Source organism: Mus musculus, chromosome 16 (genome assembly GCF_000001635.26).
Source record: "Mus musculus strain C57BL/6J chromosome 16, GRCm38.p6 C57BL/6J".
Taxonomy (NCBI): Eukaryota; Metazoa; Chordata; class Mammalia; order Rodentia; family Muridae; genus Mus; species Mus musculus.
The window spans coordinates 10,424,498-10,447,390 of NC_000082.6; the positions used below are offsets into that span (position 1 = coordinate 10,424,498).

Below are 22,893 nucleotides of genomic sequence, written 5' to 3' on the forward strand. Positions count from 1 at the left end.
TGTGCATCCCATGATGTACCTGTGGGGGACAGAGGACAACTTTGGGGGCCTTATTTCTCTCTTTCCACCTTGTTTTTGAGGCAGGATCTCTCATCTGTCTCTGTACTGTATACTCCAAGCTTGTTGGCCCAAGAACTTCTCTATCTGCCTTCCCATCCAGAATGCTGGGATTAGAGATGCTTGCCCCACACCTGGCTTGTGTGCATTCTTGGGATAGAATTCAGGTTGTCAGGTTTACACATCCAGTGCTTTTACACACTGAGCCCTCTCCCTGGCCAGTTGTAGGTTTTGCTTTAATTACTTGATTTTATGTGTATGTTGCCTGCATGAATGTATATGTGTAGTGTGTGATGACTGTGGAAGTCAGAAGAGGGTGTCGGAATCCTCTGGAACTGGAGTTACAGATAGGTGGCTGAGCTGCTGTATGGGTGCTGGGAAACCGATCTGGGTCCTCTGCGGGAGCAGCAAGGTTTCATAATTTTAGCCCCAGTCTTAAATATCACTTAAAACTAAACAGTAGTCACAAAATGTCAGACACTTTGTTGATAGGAGCTGTCAATTTGTTACAGACAGAATGGTGGGTGCCATGGGGCTAGGGACAAATAGGGAGCTAGTGTCTAAAGGACTGTGCTCGGGCTGGAGAGATGGCTCAGTGGTTAAGAGCACTGACTGCTCTTCCAGAGGTCCTGAGTTCAATTCCTAGGAACCACATGGTGGCTCATAACCATCTATAATGGAATCTGATGACCTCTTCTGGTGTGTCTAAAAACAGCTGTGGTGTACTCATATACTTAAAATAAATAAATACATCTAAAAAGAAAAAAAAAAAAAAGGACTGTGCTCTTGTTGGGAATGAGAAGGTTCTGGGGCATCTGTGAAAGGCTGTCCCTAGAACTAATTGACCTGGTGTGTGTGTGTGTGTGTGTGTGTGTGTGTGTGTGTGTGTGTGTGTTTTAACTTGTTTGTTTAACTAAAACAGGGTCTCACTAAGTAGCCCTCCCTGGGCTGGGCTGGAACTCATTATGTAGACCAGGCTGGCCTTAACATCAGAGATCTACCTGCCCCTGCCTCCAGAGTACTGATATCAAAGGTGTATACCGTCAGGCCCAACAAGAACTATACAACAGAAATAGTCAACATGGTGGATTTTACATACATACACAGTAAAAAGCAATAGGAAGACTGTTAAAAACTGCAACTGCATGCAGGTGCCCTTCTCTGTCACCTAGAAGGAAGGTTCTGGGAAGGAACTCATCACTCACCGTCTGAAACACTGTCTGGGACAGAAAGCTGGCTGCAACTGTGCGCATATCACCGTCGCCTCCCATCTTACAGAGGATGTAGCCGTAGAGGTTCGCAGCTTGGAGGGAAATGCCAGCAATCACAAGAGCCTGCATTGGGCAAAGCAGAGGGAAGCCTGCTGAGGGTGCACACCCACAGAGAAGGGCTGGTATGGCTACTCTGTCAACAGGAACACCTAAGCAACCAAAAGGCTGTGGCCACCATGGTTCAGTAAAGGAGACTAGCAGAGAAACAGAACCTGCCCAAAGTCATGGAGCTGGTGCTGGTGAGAGGCAGAAACCAAAGGAGCCCGTTTGCTGTCACAGTGTTGCTACTACTGTGCCCTGTATTCTGTGTCCTCATTGAATGGACAGCTCTCCCAAAGAAAATGGGCACTGTCAGCCTTCCTTCCAAGAGAGGCTGGCGGCTAACAACAGATAGCGCACATTTTAATCAAAACTCCTTCCTGGAGGCTGAAGATGCAGCTCAGCGGGAGTACTTAGCTAGCCTGCACAAACACAAGGTCCTTGGGGGTCCCTCCCCAGCACTTCAGAAACAATACATCATTTCATATCAGCATTATTCATTCTTAGCCACTAAGGAATGAAACAGAACGTGCTGTATATGCATGCCATGGAATATTATTTAACCCTTCAAAGAAAGTGTAGTTTGGGTGGCCCTGACCATGTGCTAAGTGAAAGAAGCCACCTAGGAAAGAACGAATACTGTGTGATTCCATTTATGTAACATCCTGGAACAGGCAAGTCTACCTAGGAAGGTGAGTTTCAGGAGCCAGGGAAATGGCATAAAGCACAATGCCTACAGGACAGATTTTCTTTGTGGTGGTGAAAATAATTTTTAAATGGACTGGAGAATTCTTCCAGCAGCTAGGAGAACTTGCTGTTCTCACAGAGGACCTGAGTGTGGTGCCCAACACTTCTGTCAGCAGCTGCCAGCTGCAGGGGAGCACAGGCTCTCTCTGCCCTCTGGGGGTACCTGTACTTGCTGCACATATCACACACACACACTCACATAGTTGTAATAAAATCTGGGATTTTTTTAATCCTGACATTGTGATATAACTCCACAAGATTGACAGAAGCCACAGAATATAACCCTTATATGGTGAATGTACCATGGGGCTATTTCCATCAAGCTGCTAGAGTGACCACTTCTAGCCCCTGGTTTGTCAGAGCAGCAGGAGGGTCAGGGAGCATCTTACCAGCCACTTCAGCTTCAAGGAGAACAAGGTACTGAAGAAGAACACAATCCAGATCACTGGGCAGATGATGAGACCAAGCCAGAAGATGCGTGCCTCTGCCTCAGTGGCAGCCATGTGGTTTGCAGAGACCTGTTGGGGACAGCCAGTATAGCTTTTGTTCATTTGTTTCTCTGTATAATATCCCTGGCTGTCCTGAAACTGGCTTTGTAGACCAGGCAGGCCTCGAACTCACAGAGCTCCACCAGTCTGCCTCCCAAGTGCCAAGATTAAAGGTGTGCATTACCACCACCCAACTGGCACACACACACACAACTTGGGAACCTGTGTAAACTTCACACAGCCTTTCCTCAGTTCTTATAGGTTTTATTGTTGCAAAGCGTACCTTTCTGGCTTCAAATATCCAGTGGCTTTTCCCATCCTCGTCTATCTGGTTCCACCATCGAAGACCCACCATGAGTCTTCCAGTTACATTCTGAGGAAAGTGAGCAAAAGGGCTGTGAGCACACAAGGCACAAAATGGCTGACTGTTTCTGTGATGGTCTTCCCATGCAGCCCAGGATAGGCTTGAACTCTCAAGCCTCCCACTTCGGCCTCTTGAGTGGTGAGTATTAGTTTCGTGCAGTGCACACAACTAATGTTGGTTGTAAACTCCCACAGAAAGCATTAAGACAAGGGTGTTAAGCTGTAGGATGGCAGTTGATCCCCACGACCACATGGAGAGAGAATTGACTTCTGCAACTCGTCCTCAGACCACAAGTGCATTCCAGCACAGGCGTGCATGCACACACAAGAAAGAAAGGGGTGAAAGGATGTTGAACTGTAGTTTCTTGAGTGAACTCTCTAAGCTTCTTATCTTCTAAGCTTACTTTTTTTGTTTTGCTTTGTTGTTGGTTTTTTTTTTTTTTTTTTTTTTTTTTGAGACAGAGTCTCACTTGGTTGGCCTGGAAGTTGCTATGTAGACCAGTCTGCTCTCAAACTCAGAGATCCATCTGCCTCTGCCCACCTACTCCCTTCCCCCTACCCTGAGTGCTGGTTTACCATGCCAGGCCCTACTTACTTTGAAATGTGAGATTCTAGCCAGGTATGGTGGTGCATGCCTTGAATCCCAGTCCTCAGGAGGCAAAGGCAGACAGATCTCTGTGAGTCAGAGTTCAACCAGGGTTACCTAGTGAGAAACTATCTCAAAAGCCAAAGACTGCTTCAAAATAAAACACACATTCGCATTATATGTCTATATATGTCCATATAGATCATGAAACTCGTACAAAGTCCAAAGCCATATGGGTTCATCACTCCCATGGTGCACCTGCACCTATGATAATGACCCTGGAAGCCACTTACTGAAGCACCTTTGCCCTCTAATTGTAAGTGACACGGGCCCAGTAATCCGTAACATTTTGTTTGGAGGGGAGTGTTCACGTGCCATAGCACACTTTTGGGAGGGTTGGCGCTCTCCTTACACAGAGTGGATTCCAAGGCTCTTGCTCTGGTCTAAGCTTGACAGCAGCCCCCCTTACCCCCTGAGCCATATTGTCCACCCCCCAGTGTTCTTTAACAGGTAGCAACAATGTAAACCAAAGCACCCCTGAATCCCACATGCACAGAGGACATCACCACCTGGGAGCAAAGGCTAAAAGTCCCTAGAGAGGAAGCCTTACCTTCACAGACCAGAAGTCAAAGGACAGGAGGAGGAGCACGGTGACAAAGCAGCCCACAAAGCTCTTGCTGAACCAGTCACAGCACACATAGGTGACGATGGCACTCACTCGGAAGAACAGGTGGAAGAAGGTAGCCAGGGGGTGCCTAGGGAGAACCTGGAACTCAAACCCAAGAACAGGGGGTACCTAGGGAGAACCTGGAACTCAGACTCAAGAACAGTGGGTGCCTAGGGAGAACCTGGAACTCAGACCCAAGAACAGGGGTACCTAGGGAGAACCTGGAACTCAAACCCAAGAACAGGGGGTACCTAGGGAGAACCTGGAACTCAGACTCAAGAACAGTGGGTGCCTAGGGAGAACCTGGAACTCAAACCCAAGAACAGGGGTACCTAGGGAGAACCTGGAACTCAGACTCAAGAACAGTGGGTGCCTAGGGAGAACCTGGAACTCAGGCCCAAGAACAAGTCATTAAACTCACTTGGGCATTCTTCCCTGGCTCAGGCAACAGTACTGTGCACATATACTAGCACTCCTCAAAGTGACAGTCTCCTGCATCCCAGGCTGGCCTCAAATGTAACGTGTAGCCAGTGATGGCCTTGAAACATGTGCTTCTCCTCCCTCCACATGTTAGATTACAGGTATGTACTACACTTGGTCTACATGGCACTGGGGGATCGAACTCAGAGCTCCCTACACCTGATCTATATCCCAGCCCTGAAACATGTTACGACATTTGTTATTTTCTCCCTCGAAGAACCCAGGACTTTCCCCTAATCTAAACATCAAACATCAAACATCACTTGCCCTCTTTGAAACAAGGCCACTTCTGAAGTGAAGTGAGACCAGGATTTCTTGTCTTCCCCCCAGTGGTGACAATCAGTTCCCTAAAGGTAAAGTTTGGGTCATTCCATAAGCACAGATGCAGCTCACAGGGTAGAGCTCTCAGCCCACAGGACGAGGCATAAGGCTCACTCCCAGAGAGTGGAAATAATGATGCCATGAATGGGGATCCAGCTCATGCTGGCTGCTTGGCCATGAGTGGTAACTAGATGCTGGAGTTCCCTAAGAAGACAGTTACTGAGCATTGTGCCTTCAGATGCCAGCCTACCTAAGAAGAGCCTGAGGCACAGGGAGCCCCCAGCCTGCAGCAGTTCCATCTTAACGAATAAGACTGTTAAAAAGCCCCACCAAGCCATTAGAACAGATAGCAGTGGCCACAGGGGACAAATGGATGGCAGTGGGTGACACTGAGAGGACCTGGCTTCTTGGAGGCCAAGAGCACTTGCTGCTCCTCCAAAGGCCCGGAGTGCTTTTCCCAGCACCCATGTCTGGGAGTTCACACCACCTGTAGCTCCAGCTACCAGGGGTGGGAGGTGGGGTAATCTAATACCTTTTTCTGACCTTCAAGGGCACTGAACTCACATACGTGCATTTGCACAAGTGCACTCTGTCTTTCTCCCACTCACACACCTACCCACCACCCAAATAATGTATCTTTTGAAAATGGTAGGGAGAAGGGGGTGATGAAAAAGGTTACCGCAGATCTGCAGGAAGGGCTGCTCACCCTAGGAATGCAGCCCGTGCAAACAGAAGGTCCCTGTAATATCGAGTCCCGCCTAGCTCACAGTGAGATGTGCAATGAGGCTCAGAGTCAGAGTCACATCACCTGTGCCTCATGTTCTGCAGGAGGAGAGGCCGTTGCTTAGGAACACGTATTTGCCAGAACACTGTCCTCTGCTCTTCAGGTGAGGGCTTATTCTGTTCCCAGGTGTCCCTACCATTTCAAGTTAGACATGATCACATGTCACTTTAAAACGTCCTAGAATGTTCCAGAAGAAAAGTCTCACAGTCTTTTACCTTGAACCTTGTTAGTGATTTTTTTCCAGCTAACTGTATCAACAGAGTTTTGCTCTTTACCCAGGTAATACCAGAGATAAACTCATCCTTGGGCATTCTTCCTGGAAGAAAAGTCACATCCAAGATATTTGAAAGAGAGCTGGAAAGATGTCTCAGTGAAGAACTTCCCATGCAAGCGTAAGTACTGGAATTTAAATTCCCAGACATACACAGAAAGGATGGATGTGGTGGCCTGCTTCTAATCCCAGCTCGCAAAAGGCTGAGGCAGGATCCCCTGGTCAATCTAGCTAACCAGATCAGCCATAATGGCCAGCCCTGAGTTCAGAAAATGGAAGGTGATTGAGGAAGACATCAGCCTTAGTCCTCTACACGTACACATGCACACACACAAACCTCACACACTTCCCCCCACACACAGTCATGCAAAAAATGTTTAAGGTTTATATATTTGCTGTGTTAAATGCTATGATTGCGTCTATTAAGATCATTAGGAGGGGGTTGCAGGGATGGCATAGTGGTTAAATGCACAGGCTGCTTTTCTGATTCCCAGTGCTTCCGCGGCGTCTCACAAACCTCTCCTGTTCCGGGGGATTCAGTGCCCCTCCAGCTCTGTCAGAGCACAGCGCTGTAGGATCAGCTCTTTCCTTCCACCGTGGGCTCTGGGGTTAAAACTTGGGTTGTCAGGCTTATGCTCTGACTCCTGAGTCCTTTTGCCCACCCTACTTCCGTAATTCTTAGTGGGAGTGTCTCGATGATGATGATGGTGATGGTGGTGGTGGTGCTGGTGCTGGTGGTGGTGGTGGTGATGATGATTCTAGCAGAGACTGATACAGGTCAAACTGTGCCTCAAGTCCAGTTTTGTGCAGGCTGCTTTCTCCACTTCTTCAGCCCCTCTCTCAGTTTACATCTGGAGTTGGCCCAGCCTGTCAATGCCAGGTTAACACTAAGGTGGCCTGAGACAAACTTCTGAGCTTTGAGGCTGTGGCTCAAGCCATGCACACATATAAAGTTGCTCGGGACAGCAGGCTTCCGGCTCTGTCCCTTGGGAGGCAGATGGCAGGGTGACTTTGAGCTGCCTGGGGTCAGCCTTTTGGGTCCTAATTCTTGTTGCAGCTCCATTGCCTTTCTGATGCTGGACAACCCAAGGTCTCCGGCTTCACTGAGTAGCAGCATTTGCTGTGTAAGGGGAAGTCCCCTAGTCAGTTTTCCTAGACTCCAAGTAAAGTGGGACACAGCAGGAATGTGCGAGGCCCAGTCACTCTTCTGGAGAAAGGGGAGGCAGACACACAGGAGTCCCAAGGAGCTCTTGGCCCTGCTTAGACTACCCGATAGAGAGGGGAAACAACATAGATTCTCAAAATGTTGTGGACGCTGAGCACTGGCACCCAAGGTTGCTCTGTGACCACACACACTCTCTCTCTAATGGAGGAACATCCACTCACACATGAGCAAGCACACATGGCAGGCCTTATTCTATCCCTGTATGAAACAGGTACCACATTTCTTTCCAGGGTCCTGAAGAAATGGTGTGGTGGAGGTGAGCATGGTATTCTGTAACATACACTGCTCTGTCTTTGGAAACAGCTGTTACCTCAGGCCAATGTCACTCAAACTCGTCCCACAACCAAGGAGCCACAGTGAAATTCCCCTCTCACCACAACTCTCTCTGTGTCATGCTGGGGGGGGGGCATTTTGAGGGAATCTTCCAGGACTCCTAACCCCCTCATCCTGTAGGGGTCCCTCCTCAGGCTCCACAAACAGTATTTCCTACTCAAGTTCTAACTCTCCTCCTCAAAAACCTCAGTGAGGGAAGGGCAAACCCCTGAGAGGGTTTGTTCAAGTTTCCTTTATTCATAAGTCCATGTTTACAGTTACAAGCCTTGTAGTGGACACCCGTTGTCATTGTCATCCTCCAGGAGTAGTGGCACAGGTAGGTTGTCAGGATGCAGCATATGTAGGTCCCCTGGAGGTCTTACCCTGTACCCATTTAGAGGAACGCACAGGCTGAGATATAGTCAGACAGTAGGATGCCAGCCACCCCAAAGAAGTGTACTGTGCAGTCAGTCACCAGGAGACAGGAGGCGTTTGCAGCCCACACTGTTGAGTAGAGCCAGCTGTGTGAGGTGGCTGCATCAGCTGATCACAAAATGGCCATGCTCTGGAAGAGACAAAACTGCAGAGATGGATGGCAAAGAGGTCACTCTGCTGGGGGCTCTGAGAGGCAAGGAGAGGACACAGGACATAGGGGACTTTGGTCATCGAAGCTATTCTTTGCAATACTCTAATGGAGGGTACAAGTCACCACAGATTTATCAAATCTCACAGAATGTGTGACTGAAAGACAGAAAGAGTCCCTATGCAAAGGCTGGATTTGGTTAGTAAGGTTCAGCGGCTGTAACAAGTGTTGACCCCTTGGCTGCATCTCTCCATCTTTCTTTAGTTAAACCCAAAGCATCTGTCTGTCAATACCTTGAAGACAGACTTAGGAGCCCGAGACCCACCTACGTGGTCCTCTTCCCTAAGTGGCCACACTGAACACATCTCCTCTCTTTCTTGTCTCTTAGTTGGCCCCGCTCAGCTGGCTGAGACTGCTGGGTCTCATATCTTCCTTTTATGGTCACCTTCCTGCTAACAGTAGCCTTTGAGAAAGTGGCAGGAATCTGTCTCAATCAGTTCCCAGCTAAGAAGCAAGGGCTGAGGGACAAGACAGTCCAGACACACTGACAAGGACCCAGCAAGTGAGTGGCAGCTTCACTGCTTTCTGTCCTTCTGTGTAAATTTGAATAAAACAGTAGAACAAGAAAGACCACAGGAAGCCGGTCTGGATTGTGCAGAGACGTAAGTGCCTTCCAGGGCAGACCAACTCACAGGGTGGTATCCTGGTGCCTTGTTGACCCATCTGTGGTTAACACACACACACACACACACACACACACACACACACACACCCCTAAAAATCCCCAATAGGGTAGTTGGTCATTGCAGCTGGATACCAGAGGAAAATTCCAGAACTCAAGTCTTTTTTTTTTTTTCTGGGTTTACCAGTTCCTCTTTAAAAGGGGAGGAAATTGGATGGGGTGGTGACATCGCTGTATGACACAAAATGTCAGCCTCCCAAGATACTGAGACAGTAACGGCCAGGGCCCAGATGCTCAAGCCTGTGTGGAGGAGACACTGTGTGGGTGTGTACATGCATGTGTGTATGTGTGCTCCTGCGTGCGTTCATGCATGCGCACGCGTGTTGGGGTGTGTGTGTGTGTGTGTTCACAGACAGTGGACAACCTCAGCTGCCATTTTCTAGAAGCCATGTACGTGAGAAAAGGTCTTTCTCTCTGGGACCTGAGACCCGCCAAGGAAGCTGGCTGGCTGGCCCATGAGCCTCAAGGAGCCATCTCTCTCCTGAGTGCTGGGTTTATACATGTGTGCTGTATACATGAGCACCACCATGCCCAGTTTTTTTTCAATGGCTTCTGGGGACTGAGCTTAATTGCTACTCAGTGTTTCTAGAGTGAGGGTGTTTCCCTGAAGGCTACAAGCCTTGTGAATCATGTTTGGTCCTTTGTTCTGCCCCCTGCCCCCAACTAAAGGCATCAGCTTGGCTTCCCATGTGGGGGAACCTCAGAGATGAAGGCCACCTCTGGGTGGGGCAGCCTTGGAGGTTACACAGTGAGAGAACTGAGTGATACCCTGTTCACTCAGCCAGCATGGAATCCCTGCCATCCCCAGGGGTGGGAGTCCCCACAGGCGAGCTTAAGCTCTACAACCACATGACAGCTTTCAAAGTATCCCTACTTCCTGGAAATGAAGGCTCCAGTCTGACTGCTTTCTTTCTTGAGTTTTGAAATCCTCCTGGACAAGCCACCAGGAAGCAGGCCTGGAGACTCACAGAGACCAAAGCAGAAAAATCAAACGTTCAAGGTTCTTAGGTCAAAGATTGAATCCAAGGCTATCCAGGCAACTTAGTGAGTCTGTGTGTGAAAATAAACAGTAGAAAAAGAGAGTGGGGGTGGATAATATAGCTTAGCAAGCCCCAGACCTGAGAGGAAATGCAAACATGGTAGTCCACTTCCTCCCTTGAAAGAATTGTTGGTCCTTAGAGTGGCAAAGAGAATTAAGAGTCCAAAATCTGGGAGGCTGAGGCAGGGGGATTGTGAGTTCCACACCAGCCTGGATGGCATAGCAAGACTTGTCTTCACTGAGATTGTAGGTAAACTGGAGCAGGGGGACGAGAGGGCCATCTGTAGTTGAGATTTGGTTCAAGAATTGAAGCACACTTCTAGAGACATAACATGGGGCAGTGTGTCTGCCAGGCAACATTGCCAGAACTGACTCCTGAGCAACAAAACCTATAAAGGACCTGTGGATACAGACTGTAGATTAGATAATGCCTGGGGCTCTAGGCCTGAGTTCTGCTTCTAGAAGAATTCCCTGTTCTTAACCTACAGGAAAGAACTTTGGAATGATCGAGCATGGTAAGATGTCTGTTAGCATTTGTGCGGTTCTTTTGTTGATGTATGGACTGATCCAGTTACTTTGAAATACGGTCTCGTGTAGTCCAGACCAACCTTGAACTCCCTATATAGGTGAGGATGACCTTGACCTTGACTTCTGATCCTCTTGCCTCTATTCCAACGTGCAGGGATCACAGGAGTATACCTTTATGCCTGCCCTCATAGTGCTATTCTTAAAGCACACTTTCAAAATCCTTTCATGGGGCTAGAGAGATGGCTCATCTGCAAGAGCACTGGCTGCTCTCCAGGGGTCCTGGGTTCACTTCCCAGCACACACCAGGCAGCTCACGACAGTCTGCAACTCCAGGCCCAGGGAATCCCATCCCCTTTCTGACCTCCATTAGCACTAGGTGCGCACGTGGTGCACATATGTGTACATTCAAAGTGTTTTACAAGTAATTTTTTTAATTTCTAAAAGAAAATCTTTTAAAAAGATATTTTAAATCCTTTTATGCATATTAATCTAAAGATTTATTTCTCAAGTTAACATATCCAGTGGCCATAATTTACAGTTCTTTTGTTTGAAGTTTCACTGAACATTAAAATGTTCCACCATCCTGAAATAGTACATTTTGTATGCAGTGTTTAGGTGTATTTTTGTTTGCAGCTTAGTTTGGCATTCAAAGTAACCAGCAATGAGCAGTAATAGTGCGTTCAGATAAGCCTGATGGCCTCAGGTCAGCCCCTGCCACCTACATGATGGAAGGAGAGACTCCTATAAGTTGTCCTCAAACCTCCAAAAATCTCCAAGACACATGACACCCACCTCAACACACACACACACACACACACACACACACACACACACACACACACACACACTTTTTAAAAATGCTCAAGGACACAGAATTAATTTTATAATAAAATTCCCAATTTTATTACTTTAATACTTTCAAAACAACCACTAAATGAATTGAGCTTTAAACAATAACCCATTGATTGGGCGCCCACTGTTTGCTGGGCTTAGGCTAGGCCAGAGTGCACCAAACACAGCCCAGTGCTGTTCCTCCCACTGTGGGGTTTCTACATAACATGGGCAGGGTCATTTTAGTAAATGTAGGGGCCCAAGATGTGGACACAGCTTCTGACCAATGGGCCATGGTCAGACAGCGGGCGTAAAAAACCCGGATTTCAAGTGGAAGTTTTAAATTTGTCTTTCCTAAGATGGACGGTATCGCCAGCATCCATGGCTGGCATGTGTGACTGAGCATGGCACCAGTATTTCAACACCTACCCCTCCTGATCTAGAACAAAGCCCCATGGACCCTGACCCACGCCCATCTCTTGTCTCTGACACTTGGCAGACATGGGGGTCAAGGTTCAGTGCAGTTACCCTCCAGTGGCCTCGCTGCTGACACAGCTCATACAGGCAAGTTCATGCGAACAAGCATGCACATGTAAGGGGAAGTGGGGCTGTTAGAATGTGAGGAGTTAATTTCAAAATAAGTAATGATGTGCATGATCAAAGAGAACTGAAATCTTACTAGTTCCCTGATTTTGAGGTTTTTTTCTTTGGTGTTCCGGAACCTTCCTTAAAATTAAACAACCCACTCCTGATAGGACTTGCTTATGTCTAACTTGTTTTGTTTGTTTGATTGATTTTTGTTTTCTTTTCTTTTGTTTTGTTTTGTTTGTATTTGGTTTTGTTTTTTTGAGGGGGTTGATAGGGTCTTTAGCTGAGGCTGACTTCAAACTTGCAAACTTGCTCTGTTGCCCAGGTTGGCCTAAATCTCACAGAGATCCCTCTACCTCCGACTCCCAAGTGCTGGGATGTATGGTGTGCTCCACCATGTCAGGTTTAAGATTTTTTATTTGTGTGTCTTCTTTCTATAGTTTTCTATAGTTTTCAAAACTGATTTTAGAGAGCTAGAGACAATTTGTCTTGCTCTCCAAAGGAACATGGGAGTCTTGGTGAGGCTCCTCATTAACTGGGAAAACAGACATTTTGAATTAATAAGATAATCAAAATTATTATTTTCTTGTTATCCTGGAGCAAGGTGTGTGTGTGTGTGTGTGTGTGTGTGTGTGTGTGTGTGTGTGTCTGTGTGTCTGTATGTCTGTGTGTCTGTGTGTCTGTGTATCTATCAAATAGAGGTGTGTTTATATTGCTTTCCACCAAGCCACCCCCAGCAGTGACACCCACTCTCCTGGCCTTCTTGCCCCTACCTCCGGCTTTCTTCCCTCAGATCAAAGTCACACAGAGAAGTAACAAAACGACTCCCGGCTCCCTTAAATAGCAGTTTTCATGTAACTAGATCCAGACTCTAAAGAGAAGCTGGGCAGCACGAAGGAGCTGTTCAAGGGGATCAGGAATACAAAGCCATTTTTGGCTAACAAGAGAACTGAGGTCCGTCCAGAAAACTGGCCTCAAATAAACGGACCAACTAACTAAAGAGCAAGACTCCCACACTCCCAATAGAGAACGTTCTGAATTCTAGTTCTCAGATTGCTGATTTTGTCTACAGGAAACATACAGGGTATCTGAAGATATTTTTGGTTTCCACCAAATAATGGTTTGGATGCTCCTAGTGCCCAGTGGGCAGAGGGCAGGGATGCTGCTAATGCCCCAGTGCACAGGTCTCCTCACCACAGACAGCAATACAGCCCTGGCAATGGCAACGCATACTTGTAATCTCACTGGAAAGGTAGAAATCAGAGGGTCAGGAATTCAACGTCATCCTTGGCTGCCATGGGAGCTCCAGGCCATGCCCCCAATAACAGCAGGGGCAATTCCATAGTATCCCTGTTTATACAGAACATAGACATCTCCCCCAGGGAATAAAGATAGGTGTTCTTAATCCAGCATCCCCCAGCCAAGCTCTTTTCCATGTGCTCTCTACAAAGTATAATGTAACATAAAACACAAGCTCAAGAGCTGCTCAAGTTCAGACCCTTGAACTTAAACACCATTGTGATAATTGAGCAACACACTCAACTGTCTGCCTCAGTTTCCTTAACCTTGATCCTATAACAGAATAGTCCCCATACTACAGGCTGACCATGTAGAGGCAATGAACCTTTATACATAGGACACACAGTGGTGCCTGTGTGTGGCAAGTGCTGGATAACCTGTGCCTGGTTCCTGGGCATTCTGCTTGTCTTCACTCTGAAAGCGGCCAAGATCATCCAAGCCTCACTGTGAGAAGTTTCTGTATGCAACACGGGGAACTCAACCTTCTGTGGATAGTTTCCATTCCATGCAATGCTTGCCTGCATCTTTGCAACCCACTGGCATGTGATTTCCTGCCGTGTCTGAGAGCAGAGGACAGAGTTCTTAATTTCATATTCATGAGATGGGCATGCCTCCCAGTCTACAGAATGCTTCCCCGGCATAAACGGAACCCTGGGATTGATTCCAACACAGCATAAACTGGGTGTGGTGGCACACACCTGTAATGCCATCACACAAGAGGTAGAGGGCAAGAGGATTAGAACTGCAATGCTATTATCGACTACAAAGTAAGTTAAGGCCAGTCTAGGCTACATAAAAAATAATCACATTGGGCTCGAGAGATGGCTCTCGGGTTAAAGCAGAGGACCTGGGTTTGATTCCCAGCACCCACATGGCTGCTCACGATGATCTGTAATTCAAGAGGAGCAGGGCTGGGTCTCCTGATGGTGCTTGCCTTCTGCCCTGTGTCCTCCCAGAAGCTCAGGAGCTCAACTTTACTCAGAAGTCCATACATGACTCTACTGGATCCATGACTTGAATCCTGGAGTGCAGGTGCTTGGCTGGGGGATGTTAAATTGAAGTCTACTCTAGCTCCCTGACCCCATGCATTCCTGAAGGTGGCTAAAAACCCCCTCACTGGCTAAAACATGGTCTGCTACACAGTCCAGCTGAGTTACCGCAGCACTCTGAGATGTCACTTGTAGACCAGTGCCTCTGAGAACTGAAACATATGCCACATCCCCAAACATGGACACAAATGTCACAGTGACATTAGTAATGAGAATTGAAAAGCAAAAATAACTAAAGAACTTATGAATGGGCAAGCAAATCGTGGTATACCCATATACTTGTTTTTGGTCATAAAAAGGAAATAAATGTGGCTAAACACCCAGATAGACACAAACCTGGAATCCATGTTATAAGTTGTAAAGTACTTGCTGCGCAAGCATAAGGACCCAGGTTCAACTGCCAGCAACCATGTAAAAGTCAGGGGTGGTAGTTCCTGCTTGCAATCAGTGCAGACACACGGACAGGCAGATCTCTGGGGCTTACTGGCCAGCTAGCCTAGACTAAGATTCAGGTCCCAGTGGGAGAGTTTGTCTCAAAAAACAAGGTGGATGGATCCCAAGGAATGAGAGCTAAGGTTGACTTCTGACCTCCACACATATGCACATACATGTGTACATATATCTGAGAACACATGCTGTCTCTATCTCTGTCTCTGTCTCTCTCTCCGTCTCTGTCTCTGTCTCTCTCTGTCTCTCTTCTCGCTCTCTCTCTCTCTCTCTCACACACACACACACACATACACACACAAACAGGCACACAAGTCACACACTGTATAATTTCATATGTTAATTTACTGGGATAAGGGGTGCCTAGCTGGACAGCAAAACACTCTTTGTGGTTATGTTTCCAAGTTTCCAGAAAACACTGGAATTTGAATGGGGGAACCAAGAAAAGGAGCTCCTCCCCCGAAGCAGGTAGGGCTCAGACTTCTACCAGGGCCTCCAAGCATAGGAGGAGGAAGAGGGCTTCCCTCTCAGGCCGAACTGGAACACGAATCTCTTCCGCCCTCAGACATAAATGCACCCAGCCCCAGACCTTGGATACAGACCGAGCTGTTGGGGGTTGGTTCTAATGCTTTGAATTAATCCAGCCCCACAAATCAGGTATCTGTGTGTCCAAACGCTGAAGGCCCTTGTCCATAATTGATTTTTTACCAATCAATAAAGAGCCAACAGCTGATTGCTGGGCAGGTAAACTGAGGCAGGTCCTTTAGATTTGCATGGGCTAAGAACTGGGAGAGAGAAAGAGAGACTGATTAGATCTAGAGCCTCAGAAGAAAATTCATCCCAAATGTAGGGGGGAAGGGAAAGCAGTTCTGTGGGAGGGGCCACCCAGAAGGTAACAGGGCAGCAAAGATAAAACATGGATTTAGAAGGTGTTGAGCCAGGAGTATTGGAAAGAAATGTATGCTAGCCCAGTGGAGGATTAGAACTGCCCAGCCTTTGAGCTAGTCAAGGCATATTTAAAATTAACTGGTGTGTGTGTGTGTGTGTGTGTGTGCGCGTGTGCGCACGCACTTCATTTACGAATCCAGATAGCTCTTGGGTGAGTGCGTGGGTGTGACCTGAGGGAGCACTAAGTGGTTTAGCCAAACTACTACTCCACTAAGCTGTGCATAGAGTGGGAGAGTCTTAATTCATACTGAGCCTCAGGTCACTGGCCTCAGCGCTCCAAGACTTGGACTGACTGACTTGATGGAGCTCCAGCTTGCTAATAGATCCTGAGATTTCCCAGGCTCCAAAAATCATGTCAACCAAGGTCTCGTAATAATCTCCGTACTTGGATAAACATCCATATTTGGATATATATCCATATATGTATATTGTACAATTATTGATCTCATATGTATACACCCATACACACAAACACGCATATATACATAATATAGCTACACAAGCACACATACATATATACACATACACTTGCTTGCACACACACACCCATAACATTCCTACATACAGACAAACATACACATGCACACTTACACATGTACATACATACTGGTTCTGTGTTTCTGGGAAATCCTGACACATAGATTTAATTTCTATTAAGTGTTTGAAATAAACACTTCTAAGTAGTTTCGGGCTCTTGGGGACTTGGGGAGGGGAAGAGAAATGGGAAATGATTGTCTAGTAGGTAGAGGGTTTCCATCTGGGTGGTGAAATAATTATGGAGGGAGGTCACGGTGCTGGCTGCACATTCTGTGAGCACACCCAGAGCCACACTGAGCTTCAGACTGTCGCTGAGTTAATGGTACATCAGGTGCATTTTGATTAAGCACACACATGATACTGTCTTCTTGATACATGATTTTGAGGCCCATGTGGTCTATTTTGAGACGCTGCTCAAAAGAAGAAAACATCTCATGCGCTGGGGAGGTAGCTCAGCTTGGAGAGTGCTGTTCTAGCCTGAAATCGTAGGCTCAGTGCCAGCACTCCATAGACTGGGTATGGAAGCATGGTCCCAGAGTCCCAACACTAGGCAGGAAAGCCAGAAATCCAATGTCCTCCTGGGCTACATGGGAACTTGAGGCCAGCCTAGGATACATGAGACCCTACCTCAAAAATTAAAACATCAACAACAAAAACAACCCTCAAACAAACAAACAAACAAGCAAACAAAAAACTAAAGAAAATGCTGAGTTAGCAAGGGTGTGGAACAATGGAAGCTTCCAACGTCTGTCCGTCTGTAAAATGTTTGGCTGCTCTGGGAAACAATTTATGAGTTCCTCAAAACACGAAAAGAGAACTTCATCAGCCCACAGCCCCGCTGATGGGAATGTCTGTAAGAGAACTGGAGGCAGAGTCTCAAAGGTGGGGTGGACAAATCCATTTTCCGGGTAGTATTAGTCACCAGGCAGAAGAGGTGGAAGCCAACCGGCTGTCCATATGTGAGTGTGGCAGACTCACAAAATGAGCTAATATTCAGCCTTAAAAGAGAACATTTGGACAAAGGCAGAGGCAGGCAGATCGTGAGTTTGAGGCCAGCCTGGTCTAAAGAACGAGTTCCAGGACAGCCCGGGTTACACAGAGAAACCCTACCTTGAGATAACATTAATAATTAATTAATTTTAAAAGAAAAAGAAAGAAAAGAAAAAGAACATTATAGTCAGCCAAAGAAGCTGCTGTGACAAGCCAATGCTTTTACCCTGCTTTCCTGAAGTGGAGACGGGAAGTAGAAAGGTGGTTAGACGGTGGTTAGAAGGAATGGAGAACAGTTTAATGGGTATGGAGTTTCACTTTTGCAGAATTATAAAATTCTGATTTACAGTGAAGCAAACTTGGTCAACACTACTGCCCTGCATATTGGGAATGACAGAGGTCAGACATGTTGTCTCTTTTAAAAATTGCAGTAAAATAAAATAAAAAGCAGACTGGGTATGGTAGCCCTGTGATCTTCACACTCAGGGGCTGGGGCCCAAAGATAGGTCAAGGTCAGCCAGGGCTACGTATGAACCCTGCCTCAAGAGAATAACTAAAAAGAAAAAGAAATGCAAAGCTACCTGGGAAACACACACACTCACATACACAAATTCACATGTACACTGACACGTACAACTCACACACACACACACACACACACACACACATACATAGACACTGACACACTTAACTCACATATACCCACCCTCATACAAACACTCTTCACTCACACACACTGACACACACAACTCACATACACACACTCTCACAAACTCTCATAAACACACCCACTCATACACACACCCTTACATACACACACTGACACACACAACTTACATATACTCATATAAACATACTCTCACACACTCTCATGCACACACAAGATGGCAAGTATGTGTTCTTCAACCGTGCTGTGGAATTACACCCTCCACTGGTGTCCAAGGAACCCCAGCCACACACTGTACCTCCCTGACCTGAAAGTAGGGACAATAACGACAGGACACATATCAAGCACCCAGTATCTGAACAGTTACTGAGTGACCTCCTTAGCAGCTACACATCAAGAGGTAGTTCCAAACCTCTGTGTGTTACAGATAGGCCAGTGGAGGCAAGGCATGGTGAGTGACCTGTCCACAATCCCATAGCCACTGAACGACAACAGAAGGAGACTCTGGCTAGAGTCCTTTCTAAGATAGCATCTGACTTGAAAGTCAACATGCAATCAAAATGGGATTAGGAGTTTCCTACAGCAAACTGCAAAGTAAAGAAGAAAGTTTCAGGGAATAGTCTTCATGCTACACTACTGATTCAGAGCTTTAGGGAACCATGGCCTCCTGATAACGGAATTCAATTTTGATTATATGTCACATATTTCATAGTTCCCAGACCAACCCCCCAAAGCCCACCCAGAGACCTCCATTAAAAATTCCCTTGAATGCTTACCTAAGTCCTGAGTTCAAGCCCTATGTGACCAATTTTATGTCAACTTGACACAAGCTAGAGTCATTTGGGAAGCAGGACTCTCAACTGAGAAAATACTTCCATAAGACTAACCTAGGCAAGCTTGCAGAGCATTTTGTTGATTGATGATTGATGTGTGTGTGGGGGGGTGTGTGGAACGCACTGGGGATGGTACCACTCTTCGGCAGGTGCTCTTGGATGTTATAAGAACACAGGCTGAGCAAGCCACGGAGAATAAGCCAGTGAGCAGCTCCCTCCATGGTCTCTACTTTAGCTCCTGCCCTGAGTTCCCTCAGTGATGAAGATGACATGAGAGTTTAAGCCAAATACGCCCTTTCCTCCCAAGTTGCTCATGGTGTTTTATCACAGCAAAAGAAACCCCAACTTAGTAAGACATTCTAGAACCACATAAACCATGTGTGATAACTCACACCTGTAATCTCAGCACTTGGGAAGAAAAGGCAGGAGGATCAGAACTTTAAGGTCAGCCTTGGCTATAGAGTGAGTTTAAGACTAGCCTGGTCTACATAAGACCCTGTCCCCCAGCCTCCCCTCCCCAAAATAAGTAAATAAATAAATAGAATCCTCTTTATGCCAGGTGAGTGGGTGACATCTATAATCATAGTACTTGGGAGGTGGAGACAGGAGGATCCTGCAGTTGGGTTATAGTGAGATCCTGTCTCAACAAACCACACTAAAGGCAAAACAAAATAAAGAGCTCAGTTCTCCACAATGCTGAGTGCATTCATCCACAGGATTGCCTAAGCATCAGATCCCTTGTGAATCCCACTAAGTCCCTGGGCAGGCTGATGAGTCATCACTGGCATATCAGAGGATTCTGGGATTGGCAGCTCTCAAGCAGATTGGTGAGCAGTTGTCCCCAGACCTGTAGTAAATGTAATTCCTCCAGCTCCCAGGTGCTCTTCCCCACTACCCACTGAAACTGGCTACTAAAATGGTCCATGACAGCCCAATAAGGAACATTCCACGTTCAGTATCTTTGCTATACAAGTTTTTCTTTAATTATGGGCCACCAGACCAAGAAGCCTGGGCATCATCCTTGACTACTTGCCCCCTGCTGCACACATGTGTGTGGGGGGGGGAGGAGGACAGGAAAGAAGAGGGTCTTGAGACAAGGTCTCTCACTGAACCTGGACCTCACTTCATTCTGCCCCCGCCCCCCACCTAGGCTAAGCTAGTGGCCAGAAACCTCCAGTAATCTTTCTGTGTCCAGCATCAACGTTTTGGGGTTATAGACACACACAGCCACATTCAGCTTTTTATGTGAGTGCTGGGGACCCTCACGCTTGCCCAGGTCCTCATGCAAGTGCTCTTTCCCACTGATCCATCTCTCCAGTTCCCTCTCCATCCTCCACACCTTAACCACCATCCAGTGAAGGTAGATTATACCTCCGAGGTGTCCTGGGCCACCCTCCCAGCCTCTGTTTTCTTCTGCCCCTAAACCAGTCTATGATGAGTAATCTCAACAGTCAACTAAAGGATATCTAGAATTACCTGGGACACAGAACTCAGCATTGCCCAGTGTGAGTTACTTTGAGTAATCTGATGGAAGTAGGGAGAGCCACCCACTATGGGCAGCACCATTCCCTGGGCTGTGATCCTAGACCCTATAAACAAGGGAAATGGAGCTGAATACAAGCATTCCACTATACTTCCTGACTAGAGACACACTGTGACCAGCTACACCAAGCTCCTGCCATGGTGACTCCCACGATGTGAAGCACTTGGCTGCTGAACTGTGAGCCAGACTAAACCTCTCTTTCTTAAGCTGCTTCCTTTTCTAAGTTATCTTATCATAGCAACAGGAAAGAGACTAAGGCACTAACTTCACCCTTCAGTCTTGACCCTAACACTGCTATGGCCAAATTCTTCCACTGAAAAGTAGCTCTTGTACATGGGTGTTTAACTTTACATAAAAATTAAACAGAACCAAATTCCATAACTCTAGCTATAGTGCAATGCTCAATAGCCACAGGTGACCACATTATATCTGATGAACAACACATCTGGGCTCATTGATTTTAACTGTCAACTTGATACAACCTAGAATCACTTGAGAAGACTCTTAATGTGGAATTATCCAGATCAGGTTAGGGGGATTGCTTTGATTGTTAACAAGGGGAGGAGGAAGACCCAGTCCATTGTGAGTGGTATCATTCTCTAGGCAGGGGCTCCTGAACAGCAAAAGGGAGGAGAAAGCCAGCTGAGTAAAGCAATCAAGAGTTATACAGGGCAGCCCCACAACAAAGCAGGGCCTAACCTTTACATGGCAGCGGTGTCCTTACATACTCGCCTGGGCAACTCCACAGGCAGTGTCCTTACATACTAGCCTGGGCAACTCCACAGGCAGGGGCTGGTCCCGTATCCTACATAGTCCCAGCCACCAGCCTAGGGTCAGGGTTACAGGTGATATTTACCAGGCAGTGAACCTGTAATTGTTTAGATACTCTATAAAACCCTTCACTTAGGATTCCAATGACAACAGTATGAAGGATGAAGAATGAGCCTCAAGTGTCTAGGGTCTGATCTCTGGGAGCTGTGGATGTTGTATTATGTGAAAAAAGGTTATCTTCATTTAGTAACGGATCTGAAAGAGACAGACAATGACAGAGAGACTGACAGAAACAGAGAGGCTCATGTAGAATACGCTGGTCCTAAACTCACTGAGTAGCTGAGAGTGACCGGGGACTTCTGAATCTCCTGCCTCCATCTCCTTCGTGCTGAGGTTACAGCTGCTTGCTACTAGGCCCAGTTTATTTAGAGCTAGGAGTGGATTAGAACCCAGGGCTTCATGCATGCTGGGCAAGTACTCTACCAACTGAGCTACACGCCCAGACCTCACATTGTAAAGGTGCAAATTACCCTAGGTTGCTGAGTAGGGTTGCGGTATTGTCACAAATGCCCTTATTATTGAGAGGTACAGGAGCGCATGTGCACGTGCACACCACCATGCCTCGTTGATGCTGTGGTTAGGATGGAACCCAGAGGTCTGTTCGTGCTAAGCAGATACTCCACCAACTGAACTACATGAAACTAGCATGTTTATGACAATTTGTTACAGTGACCACGTACTAATTTCATTCTTAGAGACTGTTGTATTTGGGTCGGATGATCTAATGGAAGAGGAAGACAAAATAACCGTAGCGGAAAGGTAGCACTTTTGACTAGCATACACAAGGCCCTCTGTTCCATTCCCAGTACCAGAAAACATAAAGAGAAAGCACTAGGTACCAGGCCTCTAAGTATGCTAGGGACGAGTGGGATGGACAAGTGGGCGTGGCTGAGCTGTGATTGTTTCTTGAAGGCTCAGGGGTTTGCACTTTCGCAGCTACCCTGCTGCAGACTGACTCCTCTCCTACACTGCCATATCTGACCTTCCAACAAGGATGCAGAACCTTTGCACTTCCTGTTCCTTTAGCCCAAATTCTCTTCCTCCAGAGCCTCCTGTGGCTGCCGGCTTCTCAGCATCCAGTCTCAGCTTAAAAGTCACTGCCTCAAAGACCCCTTCCCCCGCCCCGCCCCTTTGTGCTAGAGCATGAGAACAACCCTTGGAACCTTCTCTTACCTCACCGTGCTAGTTTCTTTCTAACCCTCTTAACATTTTTGCCTAATAAATCAGCTGCCCCGCCCCCAAGCTCTAGGCTCCAAGGGGGCAGGGTCTGTACAACTCATGCACACAGCAGTTGTTCCGTGTATTTCGAATGAATGAGTTGGCGAATGAATGAATTTGCAGCTTGGGACCAAATAAGTCAACATACCTGATCTTGGCCTTTCTAAAGGCCAGCTCCTCTTCATTACCGAAGTCCAGGGACACATCCTCAGTATCATCCCCTAGGCCCTGGGGAACAGCAGGAGCAGATAGATGGCAGGCCATCCCAGAGCTCACAGGAGGCCTTCGGGCGTGAGCGCCCTCTCTCCCTGGATATGTCTCTGTGCTCCTCCCAGCATTATTCCCTTAGTTCCCTAGGCTTTCCCCACCCTCCTTACTGCTCGGGGGCTTAGCCTTCAAGGCCAGTGCATCTACCTCCCAATGCAGCATCTCTGCAGCCCTACCTGCTTCATCCCCCTGGGTACCACTTGACACTATAGCACAGGTTCCAGCTCTGCCCTTCACCGCCCAAAGTTTAGGATGCCCAGCAGGGAGCCCGCCTGTGGGATGCTCCCAGCCTTAGCTCAGCTCTAGTGATCGATGGGGGGAGGGGCTCTGTGCAGTGCGCAG

General features: G+C 47.2%; 1 protein-coding gene across 4 annotated transcripts in view; it reads right to left on the reverse strand.

Moving 5' to 3' along the window:
• Nucleotides 1–22,893, reverse strand: part of Tvp23a (trans-golgi network vesicle protein 23A) — a 27,858-nt gene extending 4,965 nt beyond the window's left edge. The window contains exons 1-7 of one of the 4 annotated variants that reach the window (XM_006522315.4): nt 22,728–22,893; nt 22,433–22,512; nt 4,162–4,306; nt 3,561–3,614; nt 2,886–2,975; nt 2,504–2,632; nt 1,263–1,391 (exon numbers count right to left, since the gene is read on the reverse strand). In XM_006522315.4, the coding sequence (XP_006522378.1) occupies nt 1,263–1,391; nt 2,504–2,632; nt 2,886–2,975; nt 3,561–3,614; nt 4,162–4,306; nt 22,433–22,512; nt 22,728–22,736 (636 nt within the window). In that variant the 5' untranslated portion in view covers nt 22,737–22,893. Of the gene's footprint in view, nt 1–1,262; nt 1,392–2,503; nt 2,633–2,885; nt 2,976–3,560; nt 3,615–4,161; nt 4,307–22,432 lie in introns of all 4 variants that reach the window. The other 3 variants (XM_006522314.4, NM_001359069.1, NM_001013778.2) reach the window with 3 other exon arrangements.